This window comes from Coloeus monedula, assembly GCF_965178545.1.
Source record: "Coloeus monedula genome assembly, chromosome: 21".
In the NCBI taxonomy this organism is placed as follows: domain Eukaryota; kingdom Metazoa; phylum Chordata; class Aves; order Passeriformes; family Corvidae; genus Coloeus; species Coloeus monedula.
In genome coordinates, this window is record NC_138801.1 from 4,407,784 (window position 1) to 4,420,164 (window position 12,381).

At 50.2% G+C, this 12,381-nt stretch overlaps 1 protein-coding gene across 1 annotated transcript in view; it reads right to left on the reverse strand.

Moving 5' to 3' along the window:
- NTNG2 (netrin G2) overlaps positions 1-3,581 on the reverse strand; it is a gene marked incomplete at both ends in the record, with an annotated part of 42,557 nt that extends 38,976 nt beyond the window's left edge. Inside the window, one exon of the mRNA XM_082295048.1 lies at positions 3,369-3,581. Coding sequence (XP_082151174.1) covers positions 3,369-3,581 — 213 coding nt within the window. The remainder of the gene's footprint in view (positions 1-3,368) is intronic.
- Positions 3,582-12,381: the final 8,800 nt, after the last annotated feature.

A 12,381-nucleotide genomic window follows, 5' to 3' on the forward strand; every position in this document is an offset into this window, starting at 1 on the left:
GCTTGAAAGTGAAACTCCCGAAGGTCCCTGCTCCGTATCAAAGAAGTGCTTCAGCATCTCAGAGTATCTGAGCACCTGGGAGCAGCCTGCCAGCTGTGCCACCCTCCTCCTCCTGCCCAGGAGGGTGGGAAGGTGAAGGAACACCACATCTCCCCTCTGTCCCATGTGGATGTGCAGCTTGGCCATTTCCCAGCTGTGCCTGCCCTGCAAACCCCTCTCCTCTGAAATCCACATTCATCTGCTCCGTGCCGTGCCCTGTATGTGATCTTTGAAGTCTCACCACTCCCTCGACATCCTTGGTTAAAAGATCTGTTCCCTATTAGTTTTCAGTCACACTTTCAGTTTCATTCAGGCTTTTATTTACTTATCCATCTGTCTTCCTGCTCCCACCACTCCCCCTGCCCTGCCAGGAGGCAAAGTACAATTCATTTTTCAGGTGACCCTGCCACAAAGGCATTGACATGAATAGGAACAGGTTCAGAAACTGTGGAAAAAGCAAACCCCCTTGACTTTAATAAGCAGCAAAACGCTTCCCAATGAGAAGGAAGCAGCCAGATGTGACCAGAATTGCTACAAAACACAAAGGACGGTCCTCCAAATAATTCCTGCCATCTCTTGAAGCCTCCTCGTGCAGGAGTGTTGTGAGCACTGCTGGAGCTGTGGCAGGGCAGTGCGTGGTCCCGTGGGCTGTGCAGCCTCGCAGGACACACTCGCTGTCTGACAAGGTCCTGGCTGTCACCAGGACTCTGCTCCTCGCCTGCCCACAGCGCTGCCCTGCACAGGGATATGGTGCAGCTCATTCCTGTCTGGCTGCCTTGAGCATGGAGGGGTGTTTGTGTGTCTTTAGTTTTGATTGCAGCTGTCTGAGCAGGGCAGGAGCCCCGCTGGGCTGTGCTTAATTCTGAGTAACGCGAGTTTAACTGCACGGACAGTCCCCTGCTGTTTTGAAAGACACCTAAGAAAGCAATACAGTCACCGTAAGAACTTCTCTGCTGGAAAGCCAGGCTCCTATGAGAACCCACCTGTTACAAGGAAATAATTAAAACCTGAAGAGAAAGGATAACAGGACACCAAAAGGCACCTGAGCAGGTTGGCAGCGAGGAGCTGCTCCGGGTTTGTGCGAGCTGCTCGCCCTCCCCTCTCGCAGCGAGGCCGGGGCTCGGAGCTTGTAACGATCCGTGGGCAGAGACATCGATTTTTGTCCAGCACTTCCTTAGTGCAGGGGGAGCAGAACTCCGCTCACATCCTCTGCGGGCACCGCTCCCTCTCCCTGCACGTCAATAGGTGTCAAGTCACCACCCAGCACCGGCAATGGAAGGGCCATTTCTTGCTGATTCCACTTTCCACTGACCATAAGGGGATGCTCAGCAGTAAGTGGCCACATGTCATTCTCGGTGATAGAGGCCATGAAAATTTACCTTGATGGCCTCCCAGCCCACACCACTCCAGTCCTAAGGCTGGACTGGAGCCTGGATCTCTCCTGCAGCCAGCTCCTGCTCTGTGCACTCAGTGCTGGGTGGGCTCCTTGCTCACCTCAGCAGGGCTGCTCTTCCTCTGCTTCATTTTTATAAGTCAGTCCTCTGGAGAGAACAGCACTGGTGTAAGATGGGGGAGAAAGGGCCGTGAATACAGTGGGATTTCACAAACCTATCCCAAAAAATCTAAAAAATACCTTGCAACATATTATTCCTGTTCTTAGCCTGGTTCTTCACCAGGGAATTGCTCAGGGATGTTGCTGTGAGTGCTGGTTTCTGTTTTGGGAGGCGAGAGCCAGGCCAGGCTGGGGTGAGGCAGGGACAGGAAGGCGAATCCATGTTTTGCATTTGTGCAGCTCTCATTCACGGCTGTACACGGTGTTTGCAAGTGTTAGAGCACATGGCAGGCGTACGCTACAAGGAAATACTGCTGGTGCCCAGAATAGAAAGATTTCAGCTCAGTATTGACTGAATCAAGAGATGCAGAGAGCTGATTGCAGTTTGTGTCTTTTGCTTCCTTGGAGGTCAGTGGAGCTGAAGTCTGGAGCATCCTTAACCAGAGAGGGGTTGCAAGGAGCTGCACTGAGTGTAGTGGAAGCAATCTGGTGTTCTTTTAATCCTTCTGCAGTCAGTCAGATAAATGGAAATACAGACTGACCCATCAATAGTTAACGGTTTTATTTGCAACCTTGGACTTAATCTTTCTTTTCAAATGATCTTTTAAAAGGAAAAGTTGCTACTTATCTGGAATTAGTGGAAATGTCTTCCCTGGTACTAATGAGAGCCCTGAGGCTGGAGGGAACTGGCTAACTACTGGCAGCATGTTCTGATGGTCATAAATGTTTGGCATTCCTTGGTGTCAAAGAACATTTTTGTCTTGGATTTTCAAGAGGTGCCCTGAGCTGTCTGGGCCCAGGGTATTTATTTGGTGGCAAACTGAGGCATGGGGTAGCACTGGCAATAAAAAATGGGACTCCCTGCACTGATTTAGAGGGAGAATTCCCCTTCTTGTTATAATAAAACTCTATAAAATAAACTCTTTTAGAAGACACTCCTTGTCCAGTGCTCAACCCAGTGGAAACCCTGCCAGCATGGGCTGGCTTGGTGTCTGTCCCTTAAATGTGTGCTTGGACCACTCCTGGGGGACCTTTGGGAGGGGGCATTACTGTTTTGCTCTTTGCTTTGACCCCTGAACTCTTTAACAATGTAAAGCCTTGTGAATTATAAATCAAATGTTCCTGCTGAGCTTTGTGGTGCACGGAATGAAATGCAATGATTAATATTTAAGAGAAAATAAGTTAAAGATTTTAACTACAAGGGCAAATGTCTGTCCACAGAGCCCTTTCATGTGGAGCCTAGAAGAGAGGGAGAACCACATTTTCAGGGGCTTCAGTGAAATTTGTGGCTGTCAGACCAACTGCCAGAGCTGTGGGTGTGCAGGGGCCAAACTACCCCACTGCCCTGCCCTTCACTCTGCCTCGAACCGAGACCACACACCCATATCCTATAAAATCCCAGTGCTGGAGCAGCCCTTTGGGATGGGACTGGCGAGCACACCCCACACGCTTTAGCAAGTAGAGGAGCAGCTCACCTCGTGTGCTTGCAGGGGCAGGGCTTTTCCAAAATCCAGACCTTACCCGGGACTTGTTCAGCCCTCCCTGGCTCCTCCTCACCCTCCCCTCAGCATGCCAGCACCATCCCTGCCGCAGGACTGGCACAGCACCGGCATGGGCAGCGTGCCTCCTCCCCTCTTTGCAGACTGACAGCTCCAGGCAGTGGCCGCTGTGGCCACCCTGACCCAGAATGTCCTGACAGTGGCACCTGGGCTGGACACTGCCTCCAGCCACCAGCAGAGTCTGTTCTAAGCCAGCAAATAAGGAGGGAAACACTTACATGGGTGCAGAACCTCTCTGGAGGGTCCCCACAGGTGATTCCTGCCGGGTCCACCCGCACGGTCACGTAATCCTTCATCCGCATGGCCTTGGGCTGACAAGCATAGAACTCCCATGATGGGCCATCGTCCGTGGTCACCCAGGACTTGCAAATGTCATACTGTCCCATGGCCAAGGGGACACAGTGCACGAGGAGAGCAGCCAGGTAGAGCATGGCAGCTGCGGCCAAGCGCGGGATCCCTGGGCGAGGGCAGTGCCGAGAGTCCCGAGGAAGGCAGCTACTGGGCTAGGGGTGGCTCTCGGGCTCAGCATGGAAACTCCTCATCTAAAAATGCTCCAGTCGAAGGAGATCCAGACAGTAACAGGGATGATCCCACTCTGCACGCTGTATCTGGATGCGGGAAGTTCCTCTCGGCATGGAAGCCAACTTTGCAATTCACTTGATTGGGAAAGTTTTGGCCAGAGTTGCTGATCAGTGGTCAAAAATCTTCCTTAACCTCATTTTTCCCCCTTTTATTGTACGAAAGGTCTTCCAAATCAGCATGAAAATATCTAGAGGTGACTCCAGTCAATCAATACAAAGATCAAGTTCTGAGTTGCTGATGAAATTTGATAGGAGTAAATTGGAGAGGCCGTGAGATGGTGCTGGATCAGGTTTTCCTCAACCTTCTGGTCTGCTCCAAATGCATCGCTGTGGAAAGTGCCTTAACCTGTGTCTGCCTTAATTACTGGGGTGTTTGAACATAGCACATAAAATAAATAGAGCATCTGGTCATGAGTACAACTCTGACAAGAGAGACTGCTTGGAGCTAAAATTCCTTTTTCCCGATGGATGGTCGTGTCAGCGTGAACAGCTTGGGTGCCCAGATGCACGGTGGTCCCAGCAGGTGCTGGGTGGTCACTGGGGTGACTGGGGCAGGGCTGGCCTTGGCTTCTCCCACTGCGTCCTGTGGTGGCGGCGAGGATTCCTGCCCCACTCTGCCTTCTGGCGACGGAGCACCAAGTTCCCAAAGCCTTCAGCTGCGAGCCATGGGGCTACCTGAGGTCTCCTCTCTCTCTCATGGTCAGGGCAAAGGCAGAGCTCATCAGCAGGAGGGACCTGCAAGAAATTGGGAGACAAATTAGGTGGGAGCGAGAGGGGACAGTTGGAGTAAGAGGACTTGTACGAACAGGGGTCCCTCAGGAGGCAGAGCCCTCAGCTGGGCTTTCCAAGCCACCAGACAGGTTTTTGTATCAGGGAGATATACAACTTTAATAAAGAGCAATCCATAGTAAGATGCTTATGGCTTTTCTGCTGTCTGGGAGAAGGGAAGGAGCGCTGCCCAATTTAAGGTATCTGCTTTGCAACAGCAGCTGGACAGCAGGAGCTCTAATGGGTCTTCAAATAATATCAAGAAGCAGCTATGGGTCATTAGAAGATGGGGAATATGCAGACACAGAGTAGGGACAGACAGACAAATTGATAGTCCTAAAAAGATAAGCAAATAAATAAGACAGCTGGAGAGACAGATACATTGTCCAGCATCCCCACATATGATTTATCTGAACAATAACATTTAATAAAAAACAATTTAAAGTCCTAATAACATTTAGGTTCACCTAATACAAAGAGCAATGACCTTCCCAGTATTCATTTCAGGTTAGAACAACATTTCTGCAATTTTGTTGTCTTTCCAGTAGAGCTATAAAAATTGTAAGTAATTACAAAACAAAATGACAAAGAACCGAAGCGGGGAGGGGGAAAAAGTCAAACTCTCTCTCAGCATTAGATTCAGGAAGGAGAGCTCATCCAAGAAGGTGGAAGCACATATCCAGAACAGAAATTTACCTTTGGATAATTCCCTCTCTATTTGTTTCCCCAACTTTTCTTCCACAATTGAGGCATGTCTGCTTCAACAGCATGCTTAGCGTTTGCTTTCTCATGAAGCTCAGTTACTAAAGCTCAGAAACTCCAGGTTAACAGATGCATTGATCCGTGTTCAGGGGCTTCACACCGCTCTGCTACCATCTCCATTTCCCCCCTTTTTGCTTGAAAGATTGCTGATTGAGATGAATGAGTTCAGAAAAGAGAAGCTGTCTCTCATGCTTCATTGCCAGCTCTCAACGAAGAGCCTGTTATAGCTGCGTTGGACCTGAATAAACTCCCAGAAAAAGAATAGACTGGCTGCTATTTTTATATTATGAGTAAATGTAGTAAAAATAATAAGCCAGTGTGACACAGTGTTTATAAGTCCTACTTACATCAAAGCTGTCTTTTCAGTTATAACAAGTCAGTTCCTAATTATTACATCAAACTGGTCACTGCCAAGTGCCTGATGACAGTGGAGAGTGAGAGACTCCGCTATTGTGTAGAAAACAAGCAGGGTAGTTTTAATGAGGACTCCAGTGCTGTTAAGTTTATGGATCTATTTTCATAGCCTCAACAATTATATCTTGCACTTGAATGGCTGTCAGGGAGAAACCCAGGTAGAAAGGATCTATAATATCTATTAGTGTCTTGTTATGCTGGCTAAATGTCACGGATTCCCAGGGAAATGAACATTTGCTGGGAAAAATGCATTTACTGTCAGTCCATCAGCCAGGCAAGCAGGTTTGGGGCGAAGTCTGTGGCTCAACACTTACTTAGCCAGTCCAGTCCCTTTGCAGTTGGAGTGTTGCTCTGGAATGAGCCAACATACTGCAAACGGGGCAGAGAGGCTCCCCGAATTAAAGGTTTCACCCTGCTTGATTTGGTTTGATTCTCAGACAGTAAATCTTCACCTGATATTATTAAGAAACTGGAGTTCATGGGAACAAATAGAATCGATGCTCTTTGTTCTCTTTGAAGAGTACTCAGCACTCACTGGGGACTGATAGCCAGAGTATTAAAAACACAAAATTAGATTGTGTCTTGGCTTAGCTGGCTCCAGTTTTTTTTCTTATTATTGGATTAACACCCTATTGAAATAAAGGGACAACGCTGAGCAACAACTGAGCTGCTCTCGGATTAAGAGCAGAAAGTAAACTCAAGGAAGGAGTTTTTAATTTTCTCTCAGAAGTGTTGCTCTCCCCACGAACTCTTCGCTCTCCCCCCGCTCTCATGGAGCGGGAGTTGTTCTCCTCTTTCCCACGCTGACCATCCCTTCCCCGCGCCCTGGACAGCGAAGTTGGGGACCCCCGCGGGGGGACGGGAGCCCGAACCCCGCGATAACGCTGCGCGGCTCCCAGCTGAAAACCTGTAAATCGAACTCGCATTCCACCTCTCTCCCTGATGGATTCGCGGTTCCCGGCAAAACCCGATGCCGCTCCCGCTCCGCCCCATCCTCCCCGGTTTCTTTTACACTAAAGGACTTTGGGGGGGCTGCACGGACCGGGGAGGGAATCGGCGGGGCGGGGAGAGCCGGTGCCCCCGGGCTGGGGGAGCCCCCCGGCTTCCCAAACTCCGAAGTGGGAAAATAAACCCCATCCCGCGGCGGGGAGACGGGGATGTTCTGGGGAGGGGGACAGAGAGCGGGACACCCCAGGAAAGCGTGGGAACAACTTGGGAGGCGCGGGGGGACCCGCAGCGTTCGGGGCTGGGGCAGATGCCGGCGCTGCCCGCCCCCCCTCCGCCCCCGCTTTCCCCCCATCCCCGGCGCTGCGGGTCCTTACCGGGAGGGAGCTCTGCGGCGCGGGGCTCCCGGCGGAGCAGCGAACTTCGGGGCCGGGGGAACCCCCAAAACACACCCTCCAGCCCAGCCCAGCCCTGCCCTGCCCTGCCCAGCTCAGCGCGGCGGGCAGGCGCTGCGCCGCCGGCCCCCAAGGGCAGATGGCCGGGGGAGCTTTGTGCAATCCCGGCTCCCCTCGCAAGTTAATGCCGAGGCTGAAATCCCTTTTGCTCTCACTTTCAATCACAATCGGAGCTTTTATCTCCGTGCCTGATCCCGGCTGCGTAACTTCCTCTGTGCAGCTTTAGCACACACCATCCCACCGGCGGCAATGGGCTTCTTAAAGGTGCAGGAGGAAATGCAGGGGGGGGAGGAGGAGGAGGGAGGGAAAACCACCCGAGGAAGAGGAGGCTGCGAGCGGGAGCCTTCAGCCCCGGCGGCCCCGCGGCTCCCGGTGCAGCATCCGCGCCGTCCCGCTGCCCCCGGTTGGATAACGGCAGCCGGGAATGCCGCTCCTCGGGGCTTCTCTTTTATTTTTTTCCTTTAAGAGCTTAAAAAAAAAAAAAAATTAAAATCATGAGCTCATGTTTGCTCGAGCGAAAAAAAAAAATCTCCAGTCACGAGGGTTTCCCCACACGTGTAAGTGCTTGCTTGGTGTGCCCTGAATATTTTGGGGAGGCTTCTGCTGGCGAAGATGCTGTAAATGAGGCTGCGTGCGTGTGTGTTGGGGGAAGAGGGGGTGGTTGGAATTAATAGGATAAACAAAGCAGGAACTCGGAGATGGGGAAATCAGATGGCAGGGAAATGCTTGATACTGGTGGGATTGTGCTGTGAGATTTAACCGAACCAGGTTTTGCTTTGGAAAGGGGGGGGGGATGAACATGTTGGGCTGTAAGGTGTGACAGCACCTTCCAGCACGGGGCTGGAGAAGCAGCTGGGGTTGCTTAGGTCAACTCTGTGGTGTCCATGCTGAGGGGCAGAGGAGGCTCCAGCTGTACACAAGGTGCATACAACTGTGCCAGGTAAAGGTCCAAGTTTTCCCTGCACCAGGCAGCTGCTGAAGACAGAATTCCTGAGCAGTGACAGGTTTTTGACACGTGGATAAATGACAGTTCATGGATAAACGACAGTTCATTTATGGGGAGGAAAACCAAGGAATCACCACTGGATCCTATGTACATGACCACCAAAAAATGAGTGCACCTTCCTAACCACGAATTCAATAATTTCTAATCCAGAAAATGTGTTGTCCATCTTACAGGTGGTTTGAACCTCATGGACTCAGTATTTTGTTACATGATTTCCTTTCACCCATTGCCCTGAGATCTCTGTGTGGGCTCTCCCATGTAAGAATCCCTGGAAAACACACGATTCATCCTGCAACCAGACAGAGGTGATTTAGAGCTCTTCTGGGAAACGTTTCCCATATTCTGGAGCGTGAGATTTACGAAATGCTGGCATTGTGTCTTGACTGTGGCCCAGCCTAAATGCGACGCTGAGGCACAGGGTGGTCTTTACCTGCAAGGGTGTCTTTGATTCTGGCTCGGTTTCCACTCCAGGACACGGTCTGATACTTTCCACATGGTAACTTCTTCTGTAAACACTTATTCTACAGCAGCAGTAAAACTTAAGTGATAAGCACTGGCTGGGAATCCAGGGCTGGCTAATATTCCTGGATTTCACGTTGTGCCTTTAGGTCTGCTCTGTAGTAATGACTCCCCTGGAAATTCCCCACGTCTCACTTATTACTTCTTTATTAGTTATTATGGTACAGTAACAGGATAAAAAGGAGTTGGTATTTCATTTTCATTCCCTCTAATAGCCACGGCAAAGACCAAGTGGTGTGCTGATTATTGACATCAGAGTTAAGTGATATGCACGCATCATTAGGTTTCAATTGGAAAGAATAACAGCACAGTGTGAGTCGTCACACTTCTAAACTCCGTGGCATTTAAGGAAAAACCAAAGTCGTTTTTCACAGCCCTGCAAGCTCAAAAGATCAGAAGCTGGCAATAATACTTGTATAGACACAGGTAAAAGGCGCTAGCTCCAGGCAAAGCACCGGAATTAACTAATGAGCGCAACCCCCTGGAGAGGCCGGCAGCAGCTGTGGGGCTTGTCCGAGGTTACACAGCGATTCAGGAGACCCAGGAGCAGGCTTGGAGGATGGGAAATCACCCAGCTCCTGGCAGGTCTGGCTCCGATGGTCCTGATGCTGGGAAGGAGAGGGATTGTCTGTGGCACTCACAGAGCCGGGAGCCTGAAGGAAGCGACAAAGCAGTGGCAGTGGTGCTGTCATAGGCAGGAGGCAATGGGGAAGAGTTGGAGTCATCGTTTAATTTTAGACTATTTGCATTCTTTTACCCAAGCACATTTTGCAAATACCTAATGTTGGGTACAGTTTTCTTCTGGATGAAATTTCTGTGAGGAGGAAAAATGGATGTGTTTTTCCTCGAGGGGACAGCTGTGCTCCCTTCCTCATGCCAAGTGCTACCTCCTCACACGAGGAGAACATGGTTGAAAATCAATGGGTCTGCATGGAGATTTAATTACTCCAGCATAGGCAGGTGGAGAATAAGGCCCTTAATATTTAATACAGCCTCTGCTCCCAGAGGGATCCCCAGGGCTCAAGGGCCAAATGTAAGCCCATTAAAATCAGGTGTAATTCTATTGACATATGCGGGCTCGCACCTGTTTATACCAGGGCTATCTCTGGCTCCCTAAATCTAAATGGCAAATGGTGCTTTTGACATGCGCGGAAGAAGAGGGAAGTGTTTTCCGACTTGGGATGATAGAGGATGTACTGAAACAACAGAAGGTAAACGTGACACCTCGCAGTCCCCGCTCGCAGTGGCGATGCACTCGCTAACACCTCAGCTGAGCTGAGCCTGCGGAGAGCGATCCGAGATCACTGCCAGAATAATAACCAAGCTTATAAAGGATCTTTCATTTGAGGATACATATTGCTGTATCCCCTATAACAGCAACGTGTTCTTTTTATGCTCCTTATCTAGCAGCGTGCGGCCAAGGGTGTCAAAGTGCCTCCTGCAAGTGAGTAAGCATTTTATTAGGTGGAAACACACGGCTTGGAATTGTGCTCCGAGCCCAGGAGCAGGTGAGGGACCCCTTTGTGAGGGGTGAGATCTGCCAAGCACAGCTCTGCCCAAACCTTGTTCCAGTGGTAGCTTTCTCCAGCTCACCAGGACCTCTGGGGAGAAGTTTGCCAGGAAAAGGGAGGAAACGACTTAAAGGTGCTTTTGTTTGGGATGTTACAGATGACGGAGGCAAAGCCCAGCCAAGTGAACCTCGCACTTGCAGGGGGGATTTGTCTCATCTCACCACCCTTGTACTGCCCTTTTGTTCTTAGCAAGCTGAATGTGGAGAAAGCTCCCAGCTTGATCAGCATGGGAAGGTTTGTGCTTCCCAGTTCCTCGTGCTTGGTGCAAAGACAAAATCATGGAGTTTTAGAAGGCAGAGAGGCATAATATTTTGTAGTTAGGAGGAATGCTAGAAAACCCACACAAAGACTGAGGAACTGAGCACCAGCCAGCTCTGGCACACGCAGGCCGAGAGGGTGGGTGGGGGACATTTATTTCCTTGCCCTCCCCACAGGCTGCTCTGGCCTCAGCGCCAGACCTGCAGCCGCTCCCCGGCCCCGCTCCGAGGCACACACAGACCCGGGGAGCAGGAGAGCCGAATGCTTCAGTCCCTGGAGTACTCCACATTTTTCTTCCTTTGTGAAAGCTGCTGGGGAAATGGCAGGGAGCATCTGCTCTGGGAGGGGAGGCTTCCCCGGCTGCCTCCTCCCACCCTCCCGCACAAGACCTCGGGATGCATTTTCTGCAGCTCAGCCGGTTTCTCAGGGCCCTGAGTGAATTTTGCCCTCCCTGATTAGATAACCAAAGGAGCAGTGACTTACTCTCCAGAGAGAAGATGCTGTCTCTTTCCTGCCAGAAGGACAGCTGGAGGGAGGGTGGGATTTTCAGCATGCAAGCACTTAGCCAGATCAAGGAAATGGGATGCAAAGCATTTTAGGCTAAGAAAGGTTGTTGTGCAGGGAAACATGAGGCTGCTGTTCTGTTCGGGAGATAACGCTTCTCAAAATGCTCCTGCGTGCCAAACTGCAAGCCTTGACTACAGCAGGTCATTGCCTCTTTAAGGAAAACAAGCATGACAAGTCAGAAAAAAACCCCATCACTGTCTCTGCTGAAAAACTTTGATCATTTAAATATTATTGATGTGCATTAACCCCAGCAGAGATGGGCTGGGTGATGGGAAGTGCTTCACCTTGACACAGGGAAAATACGTTGCTTTCTGCTGCCTTGTCTTTTGTTTCAAATATCAAATAGGAGCCCAGCCAAGTGAATCAGCTCAGGAAGCATTTCGGATGTATTTGATTTTTGGGGAAGGTAGAGCTTTCCTCATCTTTACCAGCTGTGGGGGTGTAAGCATGGATAAAAACAGGAGGACTGTTTAAAGGAGGGATCTATAAATAACAACCCCTCAGAAGGGGAACTTTCCTTTTAACTTACTATTAAAGTGGAAGTGTTTGGAGAATATACAGTTTTGGCTCCGGGGATCTCCTTGGCTGAGCCCTGTGAATTCCTCTAATTCCTGCCTTAGAGAGTGTCTGGCTTTAAAAACAACTGCTGCTACCCCAAGGAGGACTCACCTCAATCCTGTGGATGGATTCCTGTGCTCGGGGAGGGCAGCACAGGGAGAGGAGCTCCCTTCCCAGGGCAGGGCTGTGTTCCCTCAGCAGCTCAAGCCCTGTCCTGGGAGGAGACGCCTTCCACAAAGGCTTTTTAACATGAGGAAGGAACATGTCACTTCTAATGGAGCTGACAGCAGCAGGGAGGGGTTTTAGGTTAGTGGCTGAAGAACACACTTGTAATGAGTGAAGTAATTGAATAAATGCTGACAATTTGATGTGGAAAATGCATAATCAGCTCACTGTGGAAGGTTGACTTACTCTTTTTTCCTTCTTTTCTTAGCACTGGGATAAACACATTCATTCTCACCCAAGCAGGTGATGTTTTCAGCAGCACAGGACCAGCAGACCCATGCACATGTCCCCCTCCCAGGCACACATGTGCTGATTCCCAGATAATTGACCCAGTTATGCTAATATGCTATTAATAAATACATATGTAATAAATCTCAACACTTAACATTTTCTTGGGTCATGTGCTGGTTGAACACTCCCTTCAGTCATTTCGCTGGCTCCAGCTCAGAGCACAGTCCCTGGTCTCCTACTAGAGAGAAGGGTGCCAGTCCCTGGGTAGTGCCAAATGAGGCCCACCCCAAGTGGCACCAAGAGCTGATCATGCAGGAATCACTGGGATTTCAACTGGCTTTTCAGATCCCAAGCACAGCTAATAAACTGTG